This window comes from Triplophysa dalaica, chromosome 14 (assembly GCF_015846415.1).
Source record: "Triplophysa dalaica isolate WHDGS20190420 chromosome 14, ASM1584641v1, whole genome shotgun sequence".
Classification (NCBI taxonomy): domain Eukaryota; kingdom Metazoa; phylum Chordata; class Actinopteri; order Cypriniformes; family Nemacheilidae; genus Triplophysa; species Triplophysa dalaica.
In genome coordinates, this window is record NC_079555.1 from 21,375,996 (window position 1) to 21,403,495 (window position 27,500).

General features: G+C 42.5%; 1 protein-coding gene across 9 annotated transcripts in view; it reads right to left on the reverse strand.

Annotated features, from left to right (window-relative positions):
• Positions 1-4,981: 4,981 nt before the first annotated feature.
• The window catches only part of sema6dl (sema domain, transmembrane domain (TM), and cytoplasmic domain, (semaphorin) 6D, like), a 36,077-nt gene continuing 13,558 nt past the window's right edge, over positions 4,982-27,500 (reverse strand). The window contains exons 1-20 of one of the 9 annotated variants that reach the window (XM_056765719.1): positions 19,195-19,917; positions 15,950-16,371; positions 15,077-15,232; positions 14,726-14,837; positions 14,584-14,644; positions 14,247-14,309; positions 14,069-14,170; positions 13,771-13,861; positions 13,210-13,329; positions 12,895-12,983; positions 12,120-12,337; positions 11,903-12,034; positions 11,548-11,703; positions 10,928-11,101; positions 10,543-10,683; positions 10,359-10,436; positions 10,115-10,173; positions 9,757-9,813; positions 9,131-9,301; positions 4,982-8,283 (exon numbers count right to left, since the gene is read on the reverse strand). In XM_056765719.1, the coding sequence (XP_056621697.1) occupies positions 7,007-8,283; positions 9,131-9,301; positions 9,757-9,813; positions 10,115-10,173; positions 10,359-10,436; positions 10,543-10,683; positions 10,928-11,101; positions 11,548-11,703; positions 11,903-12,034; positions 12,120-12,337; positions 12,895-12,983; positions 13,210-13,329; positions 13,771-13,861; positions 14,069-14,170; positions 14,247-14,309; positions 14,584-14,644; positions 14,726-14,837; positions 15,077-15,191 (3,216 nt within the window). In that variant the 5' untranslated portion in view covers positions 15,192-15,232; positions 15,950-16,371; positions 19,195-19,917 and the 3' untranslated portion in view covers positions 4,982-7,006. Of the gene's footprint in view, positions 8,284-9,130; positions 9,302-9,756; positions 9,814-10,114; positions 10,174-10,358; positions 10,437-10,542; positions 10,684-10,927; positions 11,102-11,547; positions 11,704-11,902; positions 12,035-12,119; positions 12,338-12,894; positions 12,984-13,209; positions 13,330-13,770; positions 13,862-14,068; positions 14,171-14,246; positions 14,310-14,583; positions 14,645-14,725; positions 14,838-15,076; positions 16,372-19,194; positions 19,918-27,500 lie in introns of those variants that run through there. The other 8 variants (XM_056765718.1, XM_056765717.1, XM_056765722.1 and 5 more) reach the window with 8 other exon arrangements.

Consider the following 27,500-nt stretch of genomic DNA (forward strand, 5'->3'; position numbering starts at 1 on the left):
TATCTTATTTTTGATCTTAATCTGTATTTCTGCATGTTTATATTTAATCTTGTGCTTTGGCAATGTAAATTTTCTTTTATCATGCCAATAAAGCTCCTTTGAATCTTGAATCTTGAAAGAGAGACAGAGAGAGACAAAGAGAGACAGAGAGAGAGACAGAAAGAGAGACAGAGAGAGAGACAGAGAGAGAGAGAGAGAGAGAGAGAGAGTTGAGATGTATATATATATAGATTTTTACTTATAGACTTTTAATTTTATTCTATCTTATTTTTGATCTTAATCTGTATTTCTGCATGTTTATATTTAATCTTGTGCTTTGGCAATGTAAATTTTCTTTTATCATGCCAATAAAGCTCCTTTGAATCTTGAATCTTGAATCTTGAGAGAGAAAGAGAGACAGAGAGAGAGACAGAGAGAGACAAAGAGAGACAGAGAGAGAGAGAGAGAAAGAGAGACAGAGAGAGAGAGAGACAAAGAGAGACAAAGAGAGACAGAGAGAGAGACAGAGAGAGAGTGAGAGAGACAGAGAAAGAGAGACAGAAAGAGACAAAGAGAGACAGAGAGAGAGAGAGAGAGAGAGAGAAAGAGAGACAGAGAGAGAGACAGAGAGAGAGAGCGACAAAGAGAGACAAAGAGAGACAGAGAGAGAGAGAGACAGAGAAAGAGAGACAGAGAGAGACAAAGAGAGACAGAGAGAGAGAGACAGAGAAAGAGAGACAGAGAGAGAGAGACAGAGAGAGACAAAGAGAGACAGAGAGAGAGACAGAGAGAGAGAGAGACAGAGAAAGAGAGACAGAGAGAGACAAAGAGAGACAGAGAGAGAGAGAGAGAGAGAGACAGAGAGAGAGACAGAGAGAGAGAGAGACAGAGAAAGAGAGACAGAGAGAGACAAAGAGAGACAGAGAGAGAGAAAGAGAGACAGAGAGAGAGACATTATTAATTAATTACCGCTTTGTAATCACTGACGAAGACAACTGAGAACACAACTTATTCTCATCATGTTTTCTGATGTAAAGTAAAGGATTCCACTGCAAGAAGCTTGTGATGTGTCCTGTATAACAGTAAAACAGTATAATTAGGACGCTGAGGAACGTCTCGTGTGAGGGAGTACTAGGCGGCAGGAATGAAGGACTGCATATAAAGTGTTTTTCTGGAGCTGGGCCTCTCGGGGGATTCGCCACAGCGCTGCGTGTGGAGGTCCAGAGACCACTGTGTGTGTTTTAGGGGTGTGATTCCTCTAGAACGCTCGCTAAAAGCAAATGAAGGGCCTCTTGTGCAAACAAAAACAGGAGCACTTGGGCTCACAAACAGACGTCTGATGACTGTCTCACGTCACATGTCTCAAATTAAACCCATTCAAAGCCGCTCACCACTGAATTTAGCTTTTAAAAGACACGAGAGTGTCTTGAGAAGTGCATTGATGGATGGAGGTCATATCTACATGTCTAAACACTGCTCCCTGGATAAACTCCAGAAGAACAAAGAGCGGGGTGCATTTAGCGTGGAGGAATGTGGGATGACCTGTAGCGTGTATTTACCTGCGCTGTGCTGTTCACAGGGTTGAGAATTGCCAGCTTGTTTTTATTTGGAATCTGTCGCACGAATGATCATGCATAAAAACATTCTGCGATTTCATCAGAAATGGATTTCAGCATGTTGTGACTTTTACTGACACCTGAGGGGTATAATCACATGATTCCCATCGCTCATGAGAACTCCCCCAATGTTCTTTTCATATTATCCTACAGAAATCTGAATTTGCATTTATGAACAGAAACCTCATTGCTCAACAGGAGGACTCAAGTGATTCATTGCTCGCATTTAGCTCCAGAATGTTTTGCTCCTATCTGTTCTTCACCCGACATCTCTGGGCTTGTTTGGGTGTTCAGAGTGTTGATTTTGAGGAAAAAATGATGATGAATGTCTTTCTCAGGGTGGTTTTGTGTAAATGTTAAGCGGTGAGAAATGAGTTTTGTGTGTGTGTGTGTGTGTGTGTGTGGGTGTGTGCGTCTGGAGTGTTTGGTCAAACTCCATTAACCAATGCTTGGTCTGCAGGTTCAACGACAACACCATGAATCACAGCCCATGAGCCCGGGGATGTGTGCGCGTGTGTGTGTGATGAAATATCCCCTCGGTCTCCTGCTGGCTGCTGTAATTACAGTTCATTCATACCTCCTTTACACACCATAGCTCACTATTTCACCAATTCTTTCACTTCCATTCAATTGCAAACTAAAACTTAAGGTGTGTGCTAGAGGGGGGGCACATCAGCTGGCTAGTTGTGCAGAAACAACTAGTTGGTTAGTGACTATCTATTATCTGTAGATAAGTTATATGTTTAGAAGCTTTTAAAGCTTTTTTTCACAAGGGTTTGAACATGCCTTAGAATCAGAGTAAAATTCGCTTTTTTCTCCAAGTGTGAGCAAACTCTGAAGGGATTTGTTGTGTTTTTTTTGAGCACTTGGTACATACATCACTTCAGCGCCCGGGAACAAATGGCTTACGGTGCCTTGCTCAAGGGCACCTCAGTCATTACCCACAGGCCCTGAGAATTGAACCTGCAACCTTCTGGTCATGAGTCCAATGCTCTAACCATTAGACCACGACATGAGTCAATCTCTATATTACAGTAACAAAGCATATAGCGAAACACCAATATTACCTATTAAAATGCATTTTGTTGTTCTCTCTGCCTATTGATCTGTGTGTAAACACTTCACATTTTGGTATCGGTACAGAACGCTTTGAACCTCAACAGTGGTGGTACAAAAAAATGATCAGGTTCTAGGTTCTGTACCCAGTGGAAACCCGCCCGAAAAGTGAGCTGTACCGCGCCAAACTCTGCCCTACTATGCAGTGGGAATGCCCCATATGTGAATGTCCCACTTCAGGTCCTATGAGATGGTGAATGGCTGAATGACTCTACTGCGGCCACAGTGCTGTTCATGATGGGGAGTGCAGGGGGCTTCTCCTGAAGTCCGCCGTCATCTCCACTGTTTTTAGCGTATTCAGCTCAAGGTTGTTTAGACTACACCAAATAGCAAGATGCTCAACCGCTTGTCTAAAACTAGACTCGTCTCCATTCCTGGATGAGGAGATGACTGTGATGTCATCTGCAAATTTCAGGAGTTTGACAGAGTGATTTTAAGAGGTGTAGTCATTGGTGTAGAGGGAGAAGAGCAGTGGGGAGAGCACACATCCCTGAGGAGCTCCAGTGCTATGGCTAGCTGTGCATTAAAGGGTTTTAATGCATGACATGTAGGCAACGAACCTTGAGTTACTTACCTTTAAATGCTTCGACTGTAAAAGTTTTAAAGTCATCATTCGGGTGAATATACAGGAAACAAGAGAACATATTGATGTGTGTGTTTTAATCTGCACATAAGTTCACCGTAGTAAATGATGGTTTGTTGGTGTACTGATTTTCATTCGAATAACCACAGTTTTACTACAAATACCATGGTTTAACTATTCTAGTGCAGAAGAATCAGTTGTGATATGGTTTAAATATAAGTTACATAGTACGGTTAGTCTAGTTAAACCACGGTTAAACCAGAATGAAGTTTACAGAATGTCCTGCAATCCAAACTTTCATCAAATGTAATGGTAAATTCTTGAATAGACCCATTTAGACGCTCCAGTGAAATTCTAGAGAACATCTCTATGAGTGTATCGCTGTGTGTAGTCAGAGCCAGTGGACCAGATGTTGGGCGCTCGGCTTACAAATGACTTTGGAAGTTTTCCCAATCAGATGTGGAATGGCTTCTCCTCCATCGAGATTTCAAAACAAGAGTCTAAAAATACCATGTGTGCACGCTCTCTCATCTGTGAAGCTTCAGTCATGCAGTTTTGGGTTTCAGCTCACAGGTTCTGTATCCAGAGGGACTGTCTCAGCATGTATGGCAGGATTCTGCATTCAACTTGAAAAAAGTCCAAAAGCTTAAAATCTGTTTGTAATGCAACATGACCTAACATGAACTAACTATGACCCAAACTTCTACAGCATTTATTCATCTTCCTTCATGTTAACTTAATACATGATTAAAGTCACATGCTGGCGCTGTTAATATAAACCAGCACCAACAACTGTACTGGCGTTAACAAGGATTACCACTTATTATTATTATTATGGGGGTGAAATGGTAACAGGGCTAACGCTGTTTACTCCAAACTCAACTGACTTTTTTTGTATTTTGTGTCTTTATTTTAGATACGGTCATGTAATGACTAGAATAAAGAAGGGGGCGAGATTAAGGAAACTGGACCTGAACTCAGGTCACCCACACAAAAACACTACACAACATGGCAAAGCATGTGCATGATATAATGACATAAATCTGATGATAAACGACATCCAAGAGCTATAACGCTGAGATGAAATGTATAAGAGCAACAGCACTCATTGTATGGTTTGTGCCACAGCTGCTCTAAACTAACCACAATCATTTTCTCTGTTATGGTTAATCCAGCAGTATGTTTAAGTACTTCACAGTAGTATTTCTGATGCTAAAATATTATTATCATTGTTATCTATACATTTTTCTATTTACCATTCATTCAGTTGCCTAACAGTTCATTAGTCAGTAGTAGAAAAAGAGGAACGTGGTTGCACCCAAAAATGAAAATTCTGTCATTGTTTACTCACCCTCTTGTAATTTCAAATCTGGATAACTTTCTTTCTTCCGCAGAACACAAAATATGATATTTTGATGTTAATTAAGTAATTAAGTCAATGGGGGCCAGTAAACAAAGTTCTTCAAAATATCTTCTTTTGCAGAAGAAAGAAAGTCAAACAAGTTTGAAATGACAAGAGGGTGAGTAAATGATGACAGAATTTTTATTTTTGGGTTCAATATCACTTTAAGAGCTCTTATATGTTTAAGGGAAGAATAATCTGGATTAGATCATAATGGCTCTAGTAAACCCTGATCACTTTCCATTCAGTCTGTAACAACACATTGAGTAAAAAAAGTGCTTCAGTGCAGTAATATTTTATTTCAACTATACATGCCGTGTTAAAAAAAAGTCAACAAAAATATTCTTAAACAATGACTGTAATTATTTACACTTTCACAGTACAGCTTTACAATATCTACACATTAAAATATTCTGTAAAAAAAAGAAAACGCTGTTGTCCAACTGTCAATGTTTGCACAGTATCGAAACTCAATGGTAGACCGGCCTGCTTTCTTTACACACAGAATATCAATTGAACGTGAAGGCTTGAACTCACATGGCAGGTTCATATTGCAATTTACATGGCAGCTCAACACAGGACAACTTGAACCAGAGACAAGATCAACTTCCTTCTTTATTTAATCTGATGTTTGATGAAGGTGATGAAGCATCAGCATCAGTCCGCTCAACCGCTTCAATACAGACCATGTAAACAAACGGGCAAGCTTCATCTCAATATACCAAAGTCCTCAATCCTTAATGAAAAACAAACTGGGAGTCACTAATCATAGATGATCTTCGTGATTTCGACTGCTGTGAAATGTGGAGGAATAATGCAGGCTGAAAATCAGCTGCTGTAAATTTTAGGAGCATAATACATTCATTACATGGCATCTCATTATCACAAATTAGCACCTTCCAGATACGCATAAGTAGCGATATATTATTAGAACCTTTGTTTGATTTATTTCCCTCTCTAAAGATGCCCAGTTCGCTGAAATAACACCAATGTACAGCTGTGAAATGTTCCCTCCACCCAAACATACAGATGAGTGGCTTTTGAAATGACAGAATATTTTTAACCTTTGGTCCCCCTGATATTCAATATTTGGTTGCATTCTTCGCTCAAAGATCTTTTGTGATTAAACGTCCAAAACCAAGCCAGCCGCTCATGACTTTAATAAGGCACACAAATACACTGATCTTGGTAAAATTGCCCTGTAAAGACACAACTATTTAAGTGTGAGTTTGTTCAAGAACGCTCACTAGCACGACTCTGCAGGACACACTGGTAGGTACTGCAGCGATTGTATGATTACTGTTTATGTTTTGGATCAAACTGAGGCTTTAATTCATGAAAACAAGCTCAACACCTGGACAAATGCTAAATTCAATAGAAACGAGGGTGGAGTGTTGAGAATAAAGAATGTTTTTTTGTTTAAGCCTCAATAATAACTGGTTATTGTCTTTCATTGATTAGACAGAACTTCATGGGGGCAACAGGCACGACTGTCATATTAAGAAAGCAGAGAGGTCGATCAATAATCTGTTTCATGTCAGAGCTGAACGACGACCTCATGACACTAGAGGATTTGGTGCGTTTTTCTGCATCTAACAGTGACCAAAGGGAACCTTGTACATTTGACCGACGTGATCCTGTGCTGAGGCCACGGGTTTAAAAGCTTGAGACCGCTTGACCTGCCAAACGGCTGCATGGATCTGGAGTCTGTCAAACATCTCGCCATTTCGTCTACACTTAGCAGCACAAATGTGAAGGACACTTTGCCCCTTGTGAGTTTTGAATTCCGTTGCCCAGGTGTAGTAGCCCTGGACATTTCTTTTGCACGCAGAAATTATAAATTAACATCAAATGTTAATACACCCAAGCTTGCTCTCCATTTACTGAACAAACATGGACAATGAATGCATACTGGTTAGCCCCAAAGACTAGTCAAACTCAAACACACAACACACGACACATCCCTTTCATTCCATCTGTGTTCTGAAGAAACGTCCTGTTTCGCAAGCAGTTTGACAGATACAGCCATGTTTCCTGTGTTTTCATACTTCACATTGACTGGGAGAACAGTGCACAGGGTGCCCGATCGCCTATGACCTCAGGCGTCCCTGCCGCCTTAAAGATCAGAATGCGTCACCTGTCCGTGAGGGCACAGTGTCATTGGGAACTAAGCGAACTACTTGAAGCAGAAGGTCTGACTAGCCATTCCTTTACCTTTGAGGGAAACCCGAGACAGGCATGTCATAGCTCTGTAGGCCAAACGCTTTTACTTCCACTGTCCGTTCATGGAGTAAAATCCCACCGAGCATCTCAGTAGCTATATTTGTTCACAGGCCTCATTTGTGCAGTCTGCGGCGCAAAGCCATTGGGTTTTGGGGGAACGTCGGGCTTTAACGACGGTGTCCGTTTAATGGAGGTTCGGGGTAAAGATCCGTGACCACTATAGCTGTTTTGCCGGGACACGGAGGGTGTCATAGCCATTGGCACCCCGTGAGAGTCTAGTCTGGTAGGAGGGGTAGGGGTAGGGGGCATGTACCCGCCTCTATTCAGGCTAGGCTGTCGGGACACAATTGTCCCACTTGGTGAGTGCAGCCCTTTGGGTGGTGAGGATATAGAGTGTCGCTGGGAAGAGTTGCGGTAATACCGCTGTCTCTCAAGAGTTCCCATCTGACTTGTAGGTGAAGTCGGCGTGGTCGGCACGTCCAGCCTCTTGGTCGGGCTATGTCTGGGTAATGAAGAAGAGGGAGAGTACAACGAGGCCTCTCGGCTTGGGACTTTGGGGGGAATTTCTGTCGAGCTCACAATGGGTTCCAACATCAGGTGCTGACGGGACATGGGCATCTCCACCATGATAGCCTTGGGGTTGCCCTCATTCAGGTGCTTCAAGAGGTCATTTAGAGTGTTCCTGGCATCAACGGTCCGCCGCTGGTCTTTGCGTCCTGATTTGGACCCGTGCTGATCGCTATTCTGGACTTTTTTCTCAGCTCTATGGCCTTCGGGGCTACTGAAAGAGGCCCTGCTCTCATGGGTTGCATTGGGAAGCACCACTGCGCTGGGAATGGCACAGTGGGGGGGTGGACTGGAAGGGTAGTATTGTGGGCTTTTGGGTGGCACTTCTTTGCGGCAGCCGCTCAGCTTTCCGTGTGCTCTCTCCCACTGGTTCGTTATTGGCGGAAGGCTCTTCTGTTGCAACACGGGTGTGGACTCAGGTGTAGGCAGCGCTGCCAGTTCCGGCGGCTGTCCACTCAGGAGCATTGTCTTGGTGTCTCCAGTGGTTGGCGGTTCCCTCCCATTGCTCAGCAGGTTGGTGTAGAGTTTGGGAGAATCTATATTGGGTTGGTACTCTTTGACGGGACTGTCAAACAGACCGTTGAGCTTGGCAAAGCTGCCAGTGGAATCAGTGCAGGACTGGGCTGACTCTGTATCTTTTGGCATCTTACGTGGAGCACGCAGGAAGGCATCCCTATAGCAGTAAACGACCATACCGGCGATGAATGCACCCAACAGGAAGGCACCGAACACACAGGTGATGAGGATGTTCATGTGGACCAACTGGTTAGATTCGCCTGCCTGTATTTCCCACACACCTGCAAACACAGATGGCCAAACAACACGTTAACACTCATTTGCACACTTGGTCACTCGGCAACTATGTTAGGGCAGGAGGGTCCTTTCCCCCCCAAAGGTACTCAATCATTTACAGTGACTCAAAACGTAGAGCTGTTATTTGCAAAAATAGGAGCAACTAGTTAGCAAGAGCTTTAGCATCCAAGTATTCCGAGGATTTGTATTTGCATTAGTACAGAGGGTGCGGGGAAAGATTTTATTGCAGACGAGTTGGGGTATCAGGTGAGTTAGTATTTTGTGGTTTTAAACCTGCTTATGTCTAGTAACCGAGGGTGAGTTTGATTAGTATTCTGAGACATTCGGAAAAGTTAGTCGATGAGTAAATGTTGCACAAGAACTGTTGCTTAGTGGCAAGGCCTTTCCTAAAACCCAAAAGAATAGGTGGAGAAAGAAGGTAAAATAAATGTGTAAATGGAAACAAGATACAGCGTTTTCTGACAAAAAAATTCATTGAAGCAAAATAAACATAAAATATAAGAAGAGAAGCAAATCATAGTAACATAACAGACAATAAGAGTATGGAAAAATAAACAAAAGCTTTCAACGCTGATGGAATCTGAATATAGCTGCTCGCGTCATCTTAATATGCTTTCTAAAAAGGTTTCGTGCACTCCTCTAGGAGGATCTGATCCTCTCAACTTTGCTAATGTAGTATGACTGACAGCAAAATTGCTTATCACGCAATTCTGTTAAGCAATGGGCTGCTATCAGAGACACATACACAGTTGCAGATGATTAGACGCACTTATTGCAGCTATGACCCAGAATTCCATGCAGCAGCGAAAAGAGCTCTGGTCAAGGCCTTACCCTCCAGCACACCTGGGAAAGGCTCAACAGAATGTGAAGTGGCTGGGTCATCGGGGTGCACAAATTTCCGTGAGCCAAGGACTTTTGTGTTCTGAGTGGGGATGGTTTGGGGTGATTGTATGGGTTCAGAGGTCGCGGGCACACTGACTGACGAGGTCGCCAACTCCATGTCTGTAGCGACAAACAAAGTATTAAGAACAATAGCGCATGACGGGTGCATAGATCGCTCGGAGGTTAGTGCATACGGAGGCAAGTTTGTACGATTCATTCAGTAACAATTATTCAGCCTTTGAAGACCGACCCTGATGCTTTGGAGCATCACGAGGGTGTGTAATGGCTGAACAGAGCCTGAGAGGGGGAAAGGATGAAGACTTATTCTAGTCGATTCAGGACACGACAACACAGTCCAGGGAGATGCTAAGGCAGAGACAGCATGTATCCATGCAAGAAGAAAGAGACAGAATGAACGAATAAGATGATGAGCTGTGGAGAGCTTGGGAGCCTTTCCTAAAGATGACGATAATGCAGTGATGAAGAGATGCTGTTTCTGATAGGTGGCAGCGGTGAGGAAAAAAAGAGTGGGAGAATCAGAGAATGCTGAACTCAGTACAGTACAGGAAACTAACCAGAGGTTGGGTCGCCATAAGATTTGAAATCTGGCGCTGATGTAGTGGCCAAAAATTCTGAAGGAATTAAAGGAACAGGAAATCAGCATAAAATAAAAGTCTGAAATCATAAAAGGCTGTTTTGATTATGCTACCAAATAAAAGTGCATGTTGGTTTTCCTCTGGTTTTAGAGCGTTACTTTAAAGAATGTGTGTGTTTCTGCGTTGCTATGTATGTTTGCGTGTGTTTTAGTGTCAGACACATGGAATTAGTTTGATGTTTGTGTTAATTTTCCTCAGTTGCGAGTGTGACGGGGTTACTGATGTGAGAACTACTAGCTAATGCTGTTTCTGAAAGGAGACGCGTCGATAAGCTCACCATGACAGTCACCGAGGTGTGCGGTGTTGCTGAATTCAACATCTTGCTCATAACCACTTCTGAAAGACAAAGAGAGAGAGACAAAGACATCGGTTATAAAGTATGCTCATACAAATATGATTAGATACTTTCATGTAGCCTTCAAACAGAGATGATGTTGATAGAGAGTCAAAAGTCACGGACTGCCACTTTAATGGCTGTGTTTTATATTCTGATGCCATTTTAATACTTTACAAGTACTTACTCTGTAGCAGCAGAAATGCGCTCACAAGCTCCTTGAGACGTCCACCCGCAGTATGGGTCTCTTGAAGCAATGCAGGACCTGCGCAACAAAACAGAACTTTATCAACACTCTAAATGACCTCACAAGCGACCAGGCGGCCTGAAGGTTACACACACGATGAGAGTAACATGCAAAAAGGACTCACTTTTGACAGGACGTGTGGCGCTCACAGCGACTCAGAGAAATCCTGACCACACAGCTGGAAAAGGCCACGTACAGCGTGTGCGAGTCTTTATCCAGGTGGAAAGACAGAATTCTCCGGTCGTCCTCATTGCTGGATAAACACCTGGGAGAGAAGCAGAGCAGAAAGTGAGAGAGCGTAAAGAATAAATAATCACACGTTATCAGATCTACTTGTCAGTCAGTGCTTTCTTCAGAAACAAATCAGCAGTTCAGTTAAAAAAAAAAAAAACTAATCTCAAAAACTGTGAGGTTTATCGTACGATTCTTACTTCTACTAAAAAGTTTCCCACTGTCATCCAACTGTTAATGAGAGTGAAGTTTGAGTTAATGATAGGGTAAGTACATACTTGGCTTGGTTGAAGACGTCAATCTCCTCAAGCAGAACGCTGTCATTTAGAGACTGAAGGGACGTCTTGGCCAGAACTTTTAGCACGATGCCTGCCTCCGAGCCAATAAACACCACGGTGTAGTTCTTATGGGGTCCTGCAGTGTTGTCGACAGCGAGTGCCGTGAGTCTGTACCTACAGACATGAGGGAAAAATATCCGAGAGTATGAAAATGAGACTTGTCTGCTACAAGATTACATAAACATGCTGAAATGGGACACATCCATGAAGACTTCCGACGTGTTTAAACAGTGAAACAAACACTGAAATCTTTTAATCTTATAAAGTGCTGGTGGTTCTAATCAGCTAAACCCAGATTTGACACAGCACAAAAGTAAACATTGGAGTCCTCTGACGTATCATGAACTGCATCATTTGAGTGCAGAATGCAATATTAAGGGTTTCTCTTGACCCTGTTGAAAAACCAGCATATGCTGGTTTGCTAGTTTGTGCTGGTCAAACCGCATCAAAACATACCTAACCCATGCTGTTTTTTTCAACAGGGGACCCAGACCAGAACCCAGCACAAGATGGGAGTTTGCATTTAAAAGCTTCAGAGCTTTGAGGTCCGGCGTCCGTACCTGACTCTAGTTTTGGTGAACCACGGTTCGTCTCTGATGGAGGGGACCGAGCCGTCCATGAGCGGGTGTGACTTGATAAACTGAAGGGTCTCGTCTGGAAACTCAATGGAGGTTTTGTACAACTCTGCTGGAGCCTGTCCTGCGCAGCACCCGGGTCTGATCACACACGCACAGAAAAGTTCCGGTTGAGGAAAGAGAACAACAAGTCACGTGCCACAAGGCTGTAAATCTACACCAGCCTCCATATGGCCACCGCACATGCAGGTTAAATATGCAGCATGTTCAATTATCCGCCGTTAATAATTCATTTCAGAATGATTAGCCCGTCATGCACCAGCGGTGGGCACACACTAACCTGGGCTTCGGCAGCTTCTCCTCAGGATAAGGAGTCCATACCGAGTCGGCCGTCTTTTGCTCCTTGAATCGGCCACGGAAGACACTTTCGATGTCGTCCATGGAGAAGGCGCACACGGCCGAGCCTGGGATACTGAATGAACCACAAACCGCGGTCTCAGTTGTTGCTGTATATTTTCAGGAGGGCATGTTATAGAGAGATTTTTCAAAAGCCTCACCTGTTCAACTGGGTGGTGAATACTCCAACCACGGACGGCACTCCGTTAATGTCAATGATATCCGTGATGGCCTGGAGAACGTCGAAGTAGAAAAACGACTCTCCGGGAACGGAACAGTTCAGACGGGCCTTGACGAAAGATGTCCAGTGTTTCTCTAGCACCCGTTGAGACCCTCCCATGTCATTTTTACAGATCCGAGCCACTCTGGAGTAAACCGCCTGCAGAGAGCAAGCAACACTCTAAATAATACATCATGCTCCTCTCTCTCTTCAAATATACGGCAGAACCTTCCTCTGTAGTCTGCTGGAGGGCTTGAATTAGCGCAATGTAAGCGCAGATTAATAATTCACTACTGTAAAACCTTCTCACAACGCAGGTGTTTACTGCAATCTTTACTCCACTTGAATATTCAGTAGCCTGTGGTTGAAAACACTCGATGTATGGTCAAATTTAAAGCAAGACCTGAGGCAAATGAGAGATACACGAAGCCTCAGGGTTAAATGCTTATCTCTGAATCGAAGCCTTTGAGCACAACATTTATGAGCACAACTAGCAGTTCTCATGTGAGAAATGCTGATATTGTGCTCATTGTTCAGCCATTCCAACAAACTACTATGGTAATTGTGTAGATTTCTGCCTGAAATTTACCATTACAGAACCTGTACCATGTACACACCAGGTTACATTAATAGCACACATCAGTACAGTAGTATTCTCAACAGATTTCATCACTTAACATCCTGCGTTGTTGTGCTCAGTGTGGTGCAAGTCTTACTTTTCCCAAGTTGTTGTGTTCGGCTGCGATTTCTCTGTAGAAGAAGTAGACGTAATCTCCGTATTCCACAGCATGCAGGAAATGTGGCTCTAAGAAACAGAGGACACGAGCGTTAGCATCTCCACCACTGACCTCACACTTGGCTAAGTGAAGCCGGCTTGTACAGTATTGACCTAGATTGTTCAACAGGACACTTGATTTTACATCAACGCCTGCCATTACTCTCTCACATCCAGCACGCTTTTTTGGGGTATTGTTTAAATGTCTGCTGCACTGACGCAGTACACTATGCACATATACAAGAGCTGTTTTTACCTTTTAACCACTTGGAGTCGTATTTAATGGTGCGCAGGGCGGAACCATCTCCCATACTGCGATAAATGACAGCGTCGCTCGCCAGGAAGTCAGCAACCGTAGCCGAGTACAGCTTGCCATCTACAACACATGAATGCAGGTGACCTTAAAAACAACTCACAACTCATGCCAACACGTGAAATGTTCATAACAAGATCAACAGCACCACCTATAATCCTAAAAACTCCCATCCATGTTGTACGTCAAAGCTGCAGAAATCACAGTAACACTATTGTTACAAAATTTTGTGAAAATTATACTATAAGAATGAACATTTTGACAAAAGTGTAGAGACAACAAACTAGGATATATGTGCTATATAAACTGAAGAGCTGTGGCATGTGTTCTCATTCACAGCGGGTTGTGCAGTATCAGAGTTGGCGTGAGGACAGAACGCTCTCATTCTGATTTATGTGTAACATCAGTCTCGCCTCTCATTGGAACGTTAATTTTATCCAAAACCTTTAAAATTCATGGCATAGTTATTCATCATCCTCCTCATTATCCTGACAGCTCTCATACCGGCAAACAGCGCAACGTTCGTCTGCTTGGCGTCAAACGGGCATCGGGCCAAGCCGCTGATCTCCTCACCATCAAACTCCAGGTTGTCCAACTGAATACGTGACGGAAATAAAGAGAGAGATACTGAGCCTTTATCTTAAGTGCACCATAGAACCGCTCCCAATCACACGAGACTTTCTTATTATTAACAAGTTACTTATTAGCTTAAACAGTTCGAGACAACACAAGGACGTGCGACATGAGTCACAGGGAAAGAGAGAATGACTGACACGTAGCTCTTATAAACACGGTGACCTACCCTGTAGTAACGGCACATGGGGTTGAAACCATTTGTCCCGCAGATGAACACCAGATCATCGTTTCTCGGAACCAGGACTTTAATGAAATTATGGCACTCGTCCTGCGAGGAGATTGAACAGTGAGATTTATGCTCGCTTTTGTGTACGGTAAACAGCGCACAAAAGCTCAAGACTCACTCTGTGTTTTCCTTTCATGGCGCACGTTTCTCTGTCGGCCAGTCCGGAGCGCCACGTCAGCTTCTGTGACATCACAAAAACACACTCGCATGAAACACAGTACCGATGCATTTCACAACAAACACAAATCATAGACGCAATTGCTATCTAAATACTGTGTCATGTTCTGACCAATGAATAAACAGTGCATGATGCGACAGAAATAAACACCTAGTGGCAGCTGGCGTAAAAATTGGAATGAAGATTGAAGAGCAAAGATTTACTGAGTCACGCCCAGTTACGACACATGGTTATATCAACAGCGTTTTAGTCGTAAAGTGATTAGACGTGAACCCACCCTGTACGGGATGATCTCGTTCCTGTAGGATTCTCTCAGACTCACTAGATAAACCTGATCCCTGCGACAGAAAGAAAGAAAAGCGTTTTCATGAATGCCTCACACAGTGGAATCACACAGCATTGTTTCGGGACTGTCATACCTGCTGGCGATGAAGAGCGTATCGTGTATCCGGGTCATCAGCTGAAAGTCCAGTCTGTGCTGAGATTCGTTGGCAGAGGGGCGTCCGCGGAACACCGGGTACTGTTGTGTATCTGCAGAACAATCACACCGGCCGTTATTGTGTGTTAACGTCAGCACAGATCCACATCTCTATTGATTGTTTCAGAGACGATCTTTTCCCTAAATGTATGACCTTTAATGCACCACAGCAAATGATACAGAAAAAACTCAATCAAACTAGTTCACCTAGTCTTCAGACTTACTGACTCTCCTGACCTATTCATAGTCCACGTTTGAATAATTGAGAATGCTAAAGTGCAGTGGGTCTTACAGTGTCTGTCCACCATGTCTAGAGGGATGTTGTCTTCTGGAAAGCTCACAGCCTCCATGTGTGACACCAGCAGCAGCAGCAGCAGGAGGTCAAGGGTCAGTTCACGCCACCCCATCGCTGGCACAGAGGGCACACACCTTCTGATCTAGATGTTACCTGAAACACGTCAACATATATATCTGTCATTACTGTGTGTTGTTTTGCATGACATCATCTGCGCAGGTTCACTCTCAATGTGTGTGTGTGTGTGTGTGCTTGAGCCTTTGGCAGCCAATACCCGTGATTGAAAATCTGTCTGTGCGAGAAAGGTCAAAAAACAGACAGCGAGGGGATGGAGAGCGCGCATTTGCAACACCAGGAAAGCGGAAATCCTATCAGCTGGCTCCTGCCATTGCCACTAATGCACACGTTCACTATGAAGCGGCTTGTGTGAGTGTGCTCGAGTATGTTTGCTGCGTCAGAAGTTTGTCGGAAAATGAGAAGATGGATTTTCCAGATGTCTGCATGATGCGGTTGGGGTCATCATCTGTGCATATTAATGAGCGGTGTCAAGTCAAATATTTATAAAGCTACAAATTATTCATGCCAGCAAAAGCCTGAACGGATATAAACAATTTACATGAAGACAACAAACAGATTGGCAGAGAGAGCGAGAGCAGAGAGAGAGAGAGAGAGAGAGAGAGAGAGAGAGAGAGACTTTCCCGAATATTGACATTTTTGCTATTAGCAGTTTGACACACCTGCTGCCTAACTGTAACACACAGACACACACACAGCTGTTATGGATTAATGTTTGTGACTGATCACTTCACTATTGATCAGAAGATCTCAAAGTGAAATATAATCCACGGCTCTAAGAGACACGTGACCCACACTCTTATGATGCCATGATGGATTTGCTCTTGTGTCTCACCACAATATGATCAACAGTGAAGAGAGGCTGGAAAAAGATGAGACAAGAGTTACAAACGGGAAGACTAAATAAATGAGAAAAGAAAGATAAAGGAGACGAGGCAGGATGAGAATAGCGACGGTGGAGTTTGATATTGACAGATTAAAAGCTTGAATGTTTGGACACTCTGTGGATGTCCAAGGCGAAGGGTCAAAAAATGTGCCCAACGTAATGAAGTTCCAAATGAATCTCTATTCCCAAGAGCATGTTTGATCCACGCAGGACTGCATGCGTCAGCTCTCTGTATGGATTAAGGAAGGTGAACAACAGCCCGCGCTGGTTTAACACGGCAGCATTGAGGGTCTCATCACACGTTCACAGCGCCGTATCATCTCCTCCGCCTCTATATTAAACAAGAAATAAAAGAGGGAGATTTCAAGCACCCGGGAATATATTCACAGAAATTCCTCATGAGGTCTGATCATTATTCATAGAAACACCGCAGGGAGTTACGCAGACACGCTACAATAGCACGATTCCGGCGTACGAGAAACATCGGGATTGGTTGAAGAGAGAGTGAGAGGGAAACCTAATGCAAAACAGAAAGAAAGAACACACAAAGGTCAACCGTCTTGAATTACTTCTCAATATATGGCCAGCGCAACATGTTTTCTATTGAACGTCTCGCTTTGGTATTCCATTCTTGCCCTCCGGTGTATGAGCCTGGACAGGCCCGATGAGGAGAGAGAGGGCTAGTCACGCAACACGCTAGTGCTTAGCAGCTCTCATTACAGCCGCTCTCAACGGCACCCAATCACGCCGGCTGATGTTTTTGGCTGCGTTTCACGGGATGTTGGCACATTGCTTGCGCTGGCAGGCTGTTTCGGTAGGATCCTCCCAACGGCCGCCTGCGGTCCAGCTGGGGCCAAAAAAACAGAAGCGGCTGGTGATGTTGAGGAAAGCGCGGTGGCTTTAGTAAACGGTGCCAAACAAACACTCTCCGCTGAGAGAAACACTGCAGATGCTCTCAGGACTGAATGCTGTCACCGCTTGCTTCCGTTTATCAGAACGCCCGCAGTTGTGCCCGGGGCCAGCGGGCAGGGACACTTCTTCGTCTGTGAGGTGTGACAGCAAAAGAAAACAAGTGTGACAATACTGGATGTCACACGATGATGTAAGGGTTTAGTTTTATGATGGAGCGACTCCGCAAAAATAATCAAATGAGATGAAGAACCCGTCACTCACAGCAAGTGTCTCCAGCAGATATAACACAGAAACCATCAAGATGTTTACAGTGAGATTACAGCTGAGCTCAAAAGTCACAACTTGTTGCTCTTCAGCCGTAAAGACGCCCGCCCCACCTGTGCATCCCCCCCTCTCTCTCTCTCTCTCTCTCTCCTGCAGGTGTTTGAATGAGAACAATAGAGATTCATGGGCAGTGAAGAGACCTCTGTGTTTTAAAGGTTAAATCAGTTACTCAAGCCTGACCGAGGCCCAGCACAAGACAACAGCACTGCTGAGTGTAGACACAATGTGACCAACTGTTGTGAGGGCCTTTATTCAGACACACACACACACACACACTCGTGCTGAAGTTTCAGAAGAGCTAGATATTATCAGTCTCCCTCTGAAAGAAAGGTTGACAGGTTCAGCAGAGATAAGAGAACATGCGGAGCGCAGACTGTTGTCGTCTGTGTTTGTAGTATTTCACAGAGATCATCAGATGAAGACCTTCAGTCTTTAAGTTCAACTGCACAAATCCATGCATCACAAATCAACTTAAACATACAACTTCCTCCTGACGTCCAAACGCGGTCCAGCCAGAGTAACACCATCAGATTTACAAAGACATTATCTACAGGACCAGGGGTTATGTTATTAATGAACAAACCATTTCAGAGGTTAGAAAGTACATTTTAAACCAGGTTGCTCATATCCCACAATCCTTTGCGGTACTTCCCACAGAGCATTACTTACTACTGACTCGTGATGATGGGATAGCACATAAACACTGAATAACACACACACACACACAACACAAACTGACTATAGTCTTATAACAATATACAATTCAACAATCTACATTTACCATAACATGCTAACTACATTTGAACTAGATCAACAATAGTTAATGTTCATAAGGAAGGGCTCGAATAGAACAGAGGTTACATTAAACACTTCATAATTGCCACGGTATTCTTTTACAACCAACACTGCACATTTACCCACAACTAAACGTGTGTTCATTGTGTTAAAACTTACATGAGTTCGCTCATTCTGCAGTGGCCTGTCAGTCACTCATGAGAACACACACACACACACAAATGTGTGAGAGAGAGTAAAGAAACAAAACGATTACTGCGTGTCAGAAACTGAAGTAAATTGTGTGTGTGTGTGTGTGTGTGTGTCTGTGTGTGGTGGAGCCGTAGCGAATCTCTTGAGTTGGCAGTAAATGCATAAAGACAACAGAGCCGTGAGACTTGTGTTGGGTCAGTAATGGGTTCTGCTGGGAAATTGATTCTGTTAATGCATGACCACTGAAAAGCACTTTACACAACGACAGCAACACAATCTACCCCCTCTCTCTCTCTCTCTCTCTCGGATCTATGAACTGTTTTTCTGTTTAAACGTTGTCTTTATTACAGTGATAGCTCTTTATTGGTGTCGTACTATCAGATGAAATCAGTTTTAACGATGTAACAACACTGCCAGTATGGAAAGGCAAAGGTTAAATGAATCTGTGACACTTCCTCGTTGAACGAACGTTTCTGTGCAAACTTCATTGGAATTGAATCATTTTGGGACATTCATACATGTAGTGACGTTTTGGAAATACATATTTTACATCCATAGCGATTATAAAACAAAATAAACGACAGTATACATGGGGGGGTCGAAATCCTGAATCGGCTTCTTTTACAGTGTTGTGTTATCTTTGATTTATTTCAAACATTTTTGTTATTTACATTTCATGAATTTACAATATTTATAATACAATTTATAAAGCTAAGTGTTTTTTTGTCAAATAAACGCGTTGTAGCGACGATGTTAACAATAGAGCATTTATCCAGTTTCATTAGTCCTGCAATCAGTTTACTTGAATTGCGCACTGAACTAACATAAAAGAAGTCCATGTGTAATAAACTACTCATATAGCTTCAGTTATTATTATTATGACAAATATCCGCACAACGCGTAACAAAAGGAGTAAAGTGTTCAATCCTACCTGAATGTTTTCCAAACGGGCATGTAGACTACGACACTCTCCGCGTTATAGTCCAAAGTATTCAGGCGATTAAATCCAAATGCATATCAGACCGCATGTGTGCGTCTGGATCCATAAAGACTGAACATCCCCTTGTGTTTGTTTGATCCGAAACAGGCAAAACAATCCCGCGAGCCCGTGGGACTCGTCCAGCTCGTCCTTGGGCTCGGGGTAAAGCTTTGTGATCTTCAAAAGCTCGCCGATCAAATAGCACCAAGACCCTCCCTCTCCTCTACTACTACTACCACCATCCCCCAGTCAGTCACTGGACCAAACCAAACCAAAACACTATAAAGATCACCACCGATGAAGAACTTTAAGCGCGCGCGCCTTATAAAAAGCTTCAATCCGCTTTGAGTGTGAACAGGCAACAGGGTGAATAAAAATAGGTCCGCTTCTATTTTTGCTCTGCACCTTGAGTTCCTCTGATGTTTCGCAGATCTCTTTCCTCCTCGCTTCTTTCTTCTTTATCGTCTGTACAGTTTGTGACGCTCGTAACGTTGCATTTGCAGTGAAAAACAAACTCACCTCATCTGAATGCGTGATTCTCGGTACGATTTTGGATCGCAATAACTCCCAGCGTCAACACTCTCTCTCTCTTTCTCTAGGTGTATGTGTTGAGCGGGGAAAACAAACTAATGCACGGCAAATGGTGTAACTCGACCCATCCCGAGTCCATCCATCAGCAGACCAATAGGCTACTGATCCCTCCCCCAATCCCTCGTTTTATCCCCTCTCTCTCTCTCTCTCTCTCTCTCTCAGCTCTCTCTAGTAGAAGTGTTTTTTGGCTTCTTTCCATTGCTCTGCTGTTTTTGTTTCTTCAGTCAGAGTGTGAGTTCTTTATTGCGTGTGTGTCTATAGTCATATATGGATACAGAAACACAAATGTGTCATGTTTAAGAATATATTTTGTAATGAAAAGCATTTTTATGGAACCATTAAATCTTTTGTATCTGTCATGTGTGTGAGAGAGAGAGTCCCTCACATCTTGGTGACCCTGAGGTCCCCCTCCCTTCTCCATCCCTTCCCCCAGCCCAGTAAGCAGCTTGTTAAATCTGTTCCACAGAGCTGTTTTTGGGAGGGAGAACCGACCGCACTCATAAGCGCTGCACTTTGGAAGGAAATCTTAACTTTCAGTTTGAGGAGAAAGAGGAAGACTTTATTTTGACACAGTGCACCCATGCGCTTTAGACTTTACACATCTGTTTTTAGTTTTCTCCTTATCTTCACATGAACTGCCGCTGTGTGCATCTGTGTACACAAATGAAATAGTTTGTTATTGTTTGTAAGTTCTTCTAAAGCATATATAGTACTTATAGTCCTGGATAGTGACTGGTCAATAATCATTCTAGTGCAAAAATACACAAAAAACTGCAGCAACAACTACAGCAACGCAAAAACAAAACTGTGTAAATCGATGCACGGTAAACGAGTACAATGGATTACATCAAACAGCAAAGTCACATAATACATTTGTTTGTGAAATTTCAGTATTTTTATAGTATAAACAGTGAATACGTTCAGGATGAAGCTCAGTGTAAACTTTAGCTCATATGTGGGTTAGTAACAGACTCACTTTCACTGTATTGTGTACGAGTGTGAAAAGTCACACAAATGAACTGATAGTGAAACAAAAGGAACATGGGACCATTAGAGGATTTGGACGCTCCATTCAAAAGCATTCAATCATGAGCTTCCTTGCAAGTACAAAACATCAATATCATCATCTGTGATCTACACATGAACTCTCAGAGAGGACAGAATCATCTGAAAATTAAATCCACTGATTATTGCATTGGAACAAAACAAGGGCACTGTGCACGCTTGATTCTTTCATACTTCAGAGTACACAGCTTTTACTTCCTCCCAATAGTAAAACTCAATCGTCTCCTCAGCGCTCAGCCAATGCCAGCAAGGAGCCATGGCAAGGCCGATCCGAGAAAGATCACAAATAAAGGTGATTCAAAGGTTCTTCACAACCTTCATTTTTGGTTCCACAAAGAAGTATTTAGTATAAAGAACCATCTCTTTCTTACTCACTCTGCTATAATATGATGAACCTTTTTTTGCCACCTTTTGTGATACAGAAAGATTCCCAAGATGTTAAAGACGGTTCTTTATGGAACCAAACGGTTCTTCTATGTCATCAAAGAACATTTTCAAGCACTTTTTTTAAACACTGTTTGCAGTGTTGAACAATCATTCGATCTTGATGAGAACTGTTGAGTTCTCAAACTTTTGATTGCAGACTTGATGTCTGAGCACAGTTGGAGACATTAGTAAGATCTCGTCTGAGGAGACACCACACAGATTACCACCGTCTTCTTCTCAGGAGAAGAGTCAGCAGGAGACGTACAGGCTTAAGTCTCCATCTGATCTCATTGCTGTCTACAAGAATCAGGTGTGACAACAAAAGAGATTTCATCGGCTTAAGCCGTCAATGTCACATGTTTGACAAGCTTTATCTCGCTGATTTAAAACTGCTATTAATGTGGTTTTCAAAAGCTTACTGTAATGAAGAGATGAGATTGAATAATTGAAGCTAAAATCTCAACATTAACAGTTTACATTAACATTAAAAATTAATCAGGCACGTGATTTCATGGCGAGTACCCAAAAGCAAAACAACATGCATGAGATGTTTTAATAAAGTTCTCCTCCAGGGGTTCAGATGTGATAACACCCCCCTACACACACACACACCTTCACAATGACATACACGCATAAACAAACAGCGACACACACATGTGACAACCCTCCATTATCACTCTCAATGCTGTTCATTAACAATTCAATGTTTAGCAGGAAAGACCAAAAAACCTGTGAACTACCTGCTACTGTTCTGAGATCTGTGAGATGCACAGAAGTGTGTGTGTTTGTGTGGTGAACTCCCTCCGTTCACTCTCACTGCTCGAGCTGATTTAGTGCCGGCCGGCCCCCACAGATGGCACAGAGACACACAGAGACCGAGCGCGTGTGGAAGAGCATTTGTGTGACAAATGTAACCCAGACTGCCACAGACGTGCTCTTCATCAGCCGGTGTGTGTGTCTTTAAGTGCAACTGTTTGACTGCGTGTGTGTGACGCTCTGTCATTATTTCCCGGTGAATTTCAGCTTGATGCTCTTCAGATAAATCATTCGGACACTTTCTCAGATGAGATAACCTTCACATAAATCACTATTGAATGAATTTTGCTTGGATTCTTTAACAGAAAGAGAAGATCTGCTTTTATACTTCAGCTAAAAGCCACAGAGAGCTGTGCCGCTCGCCACGCCCTCTTCCATCTGGAGAAATGTTTTTGTCAGGACCTGTTGATAAAATCGCGTGCGTGCAGGGTGTGTTATTTGCAATAAAGATTATGATTCAGCGATTTAATGTTCATCATTGAGAGAGAGCGAGAGATTCAACCAGGCTGGGACAAGCCCGAGGTCGAGTGCAGAAGCGATTAGCTCTGGCATGTAAAATACACACAGAGTCCAGAATAACTCCTGCCTGCCGTCTGTCTTTCTTTCTTTAAATAGACATTTCCTCCACAGCATTCCACCAGTTATTGTACAAACATATATCTCCATAGACATAGACAGTCGTGATGTCACGGGAACATGTAACTATTTTACACGGCGGTGATTTTGTATGAATTTCTGTGATGTTTATTAGAAAAAAGCAAGAATAAAACTCCACCTCAAACTCCTAGAATCCTGTGTTCTGAGTGAATGATCTGTAAAACCCTCGAACAATAAATCTATTTGCTTTTGAACGGAAAGGCAGAGCTGTTCTCTTGTATTGTGTCTGGGATGTGTGTTGGGTTTAGACCTGGAGGTTTTGTTGACGCTCACATTAATTATGAATGTAGCGCAGGAGTTCAGATAGACGTAATCATATTCACAGTCGCTGCCGTGGGTCATTTCCAGAGGGATATGTCAGCGCCCGTGCGAGCCTACTGATTGAAGACATTCCAGCTTATTATTTATTGAATGGTTGCCATGAAATTTGTATGCAAAATAATTTTCTTTTTCCTTCCATTCATCCAGTAATGTCAAATATTGTGTGTTTTGGTGGTCAGGATCGCTCTGAGCTCAGAATCTGATGTTTATTGTGTGACATTTGTCTGTTGTTAAAACCACACGAGTACACCACTGATCATCAATATCAACTCAACATTTATCTTGTCATTGAAGAGATTTCCTTTTGCTTTCAGCTCTGAATGATATGAAGCTCATATCCGAACAACCTGTCTTGAGGAGTGTTGTGTGTTTCTTTGTTTTCTTGCACATTACTTACAAATCTCTACATTTGTACATTTACATCATGTATAGACGTGTGTATACATACAGTACGTGTGTATGTTAAATGCCCTTTATACATATTGTGTACATGCATTTCATCCTAATTGTCTGTTTGTGTTTCTAATGTTTGTGTACTCAAGATTTTTATTTTTTGTTATTTTAACAAAAAGGTTTTCTTAAAAACAGGAACATAATTATATTAAGTATATTGTAATTATTTATTTTTGTAAAATCTAGTAAGGCACCTAAGCCTTTTTTCAAGTGATGGCAGCTGGTTGTTATTGCAGATAAAAGCCCCGACAGTGTGATCAGGACCCGACACGAAACAGAGGCTGCTTGTACACTATCCCAATTATTACAAGGCTTGCCACATGAGAAAAAAACTGGAAATGAAATGTGAATTTGAAATATTTTATAATAGCAAATTTTTACCAAATGCAGACCTTCCGCGAGCACTTCTTTTGGTTTTGAAGTAAGAACGACATTCAAACGTCATGAACAGGCAAATTGGTTTAATTATTTGTAAATATAATGTCATATATTTTATTAAAAGACATATTTATAAATAATTTTTGTTGTATATTTAACTGCCCCTCTCAAAATGATTTGCAGCATCTGGGTTACAGGGTGTTATTAGTTTTGAGCAGTTGTTATTTGAAAGAACAACCCTTGGAATGTCACAACTGGCCAATCAGAATCAAGCATTCAAATGAGCCGTGTAATAATATGACAATAAAGTATTTTATTGATTTTTATTATGTGTGTGTGTGTGTGTGTGTGTGAAAAGTCAAAGATAGTCGAAAAATAAACGTTTGATCATTTTGAAATTTAAAATACACAACAAGTCACATCTAAACAATCACACTGATGTGTACGCTCTAAAAACGGCTATATAAAGAACACATTTTTGTGATCAGTTAAGGACTTTTCATTATTATCCTTTTCATTTATTTCAAACTAAATCAACACATAATGTGCATAACACAAACCTTTCTCTTAATATGTGACATGTGTTCTGTGCAGTGTTTGAGTTAATGATCTTATGATGTTTTTCGGGGTGTGTGTCTGGGGTAAGTCAGGTGAGAGCGTGGGCATATTAATACTGTGACGAACACACACACACATTATAGCAGATCCAATCCAACTTACAACATGCCTCTACAAGTCTTGTGAAGGGCAGTTGACGCAGCTGAAATGTGCTGCTGTTAGGGTGTGAGAGACTGACTGACTGTGTTTATGTGAAAATGAGTCCTAATACAAACTAGATTCAGTGTGACCATCAATCATATATACACTGTGTCTCTTTAGCCTCGTAACAAGAGAACACAACAGAAAAACATTTCACCCTTATTTCATCCTGATGTTCCTGAAGAGCAGATGTTTCAATGACTCTTCAGACCACTCTTCTCCCTTATTCTTATTCCTTAATAAGATGATGACATGAACTTTCATATTTAGTTGAGCGTTGTCTGCATGGATTGAGGATGACAGCAGGGATCTCTCATCTGAGGGGTCTGGGCCGCAACAGGAACACATGTTCAAAATTTGCTCTGCCTGTGAAATGAGACGTTTGTTAAAGCCTCTTGTTTGTTAATGAGTTATAAAGCATGAGCGGAGAGAAGAACAGAAGAAGAAATCTGTGCCGTCACCTCACACACTCTCAAGGTCATATGTCACTTGATGGATTAAAAAAGCGAAGGCCAGAAACACCCTAGCACATATTTAACGTTATATCGTTGGCGGTTATAAATGTTTTCAGAGGTGGATTTTCAGACTAACGCCTCTCTGCCTGCTCCGGCACAACGCTGTGGGTAGACGTGAGTGCAAAAAAGGATGAACGTAATGACGGAAACAGCTTGGCAAAAGAAGAGAATCATTGAAGAGACATTCTCTGAGGTAAAGTCGTGTATAATGGTGTCTCTATGAGCCCTCGATGGCTCCGTCCTGCATGTTAAAGGCGGCGCTGCTCGGAGACGAGCTCCTTTGTCTTGACTTTGCTTTTGTAAATGAGGTAATGGTGAAGTGGGGATTTGTGAGGGGATTTGGGGCGGTCTGGGCGGTGGGACGCCTGTGAGGGCAGAGCGGAAGGGAAGTGATGAATATTAAACTGCTGAACAAATGAAAGAACAGCACAGGAAGATGTTCCCGGGGTCATTTTTATCTCCCGTGCTGCCGTTACTCATGTCGGCGTCTGCTTTCCTCAACACGTGACCTCAAAACAAAACGGCACACAGGAGAAATTTCTCAAGATTTCTGCTGCCATCATTTATCAGTGCCGTACGTTGAGGCCATCAACAATTATTTTGATGATTATTACAATGAATAATGCATCAAAGTGCACTAAAGAAGAACCTTTGGTTCCATAAAAACTCTCAAACATCATTTTTGTTCAGATAAAAATGCAAATAAGAGATGGTTCTGTAAAATACCTTTGAGGAACCAAAAATGCTTCTTCAAAGGTGTCGTGGTTAAGAACCATTTAAGCGCCTTGATATTTTAGAGTGTGGACCTGAATGACGTTGAGATTTGGGCTCAGAAATCTATAACAACATGCTCACAATGACCCTGAACCACCGTATAGGAATGCCTTGGCAACAACCCATAGCTCCTTAACATTGCAGCGCCCAGTTTTCCACAAGAAAACAACACTGACTTGAGACAATGTCCTGTTTGACTACATCAGTGTCAGCTTTGATTGGTTGTCTTTGGTCTTGTATGTCTTAAGTGTGTGTGCTCCCGTGGAGATGGGCACAGTTTACAGACATGTGTGTGTTTTCTCATGTGGTGTGTCGGAGGCTTGACGGACTCGGCGGGATGTCTTATATCTGATGGGACACATTGGGTCATGTGACCTCATTAAACTCACTATACACACGCATGCCCTACTGATGAAATGTGTGATACTGTTTTTAAGGGATTTGTAAATCAGGCATTATTATTCGGGGCTATTTTGGGCGTGCTGAATGTTTAACAGCAATTGTATCTGTTTGCCAGGAGTGAAACGGGTCCGTACGTGCGTGTTATCATGCTGAACGGCTAGAGTTACAGTGCTATACAGTGATGTTTCATTCAGCTATTGTGTTGCAATTGGCACGTTATGCCAAAAAACACCTTTTAGCCATTCGCTCAGATTGGGTGACATTACGCTGCTGCTGCTGTTGTTTTGTGTTTATGGGCAGAAGATATCTAGTGAAGGTGAGAGAGAGCGAGAGGCGATTATAACACACCTTCACGTAAAGGATTAAGGGCGTTTTCACATTTGATCTTTTGGTTTGGAGTCTGTTTGCTTGGTTTTAAAATTCAGTTGTGCACCAAACAGCCTGACCCAAATCTATGTGTTCCATTGCGGCTTATAATGTACTTGACATATTTGATAATGTATTGACAGCAGGTAGTAAAGTCAAAGACACAAAACCTTCAGTGCAACATTATATTTTGGCTACAGTGGAAAAGCAGCTAGTTCTCACTAAGTGTGAGATAAAACTTGGAGTTAGACCAAACAAATCAAATCGAGTAGGAAACACCTGACACAACACACCTCATTCTTGTATTCTCATAGTCTGTGTTAGTTTTTAACTGAAGTTGATCTGTACGTATGTACTTGTCATAAGTCAGTCTTGCAGTTTCATGCAAAAAACACGTCTCAGAACATCTCCATCTTTCAGTTATTGAGCACAACACATGTCCTGTGTGTTACCACACATACGCATATACGCACACTGACTCACACATTTCCTGAAGGAGCAGCAGGTGTGTATTAGTTTGAGAAGCACTCCTTGACTGAATGCTCAAAGCACAAAGAAGTCTGGGAAAAGTCCTTCAAGAGATTGTAACAGACAGACCTCAATCCTGACTTGTACTTGACGTTGTGTAGCAGCGGGACATCGTCTTATGAGTGAGGGTGACTCATCTCCGTCTCTCACTTATTTTATTGAATAGCTACAGGCCTGTAGAAAAAACAGCATATGTATGATGCTGGT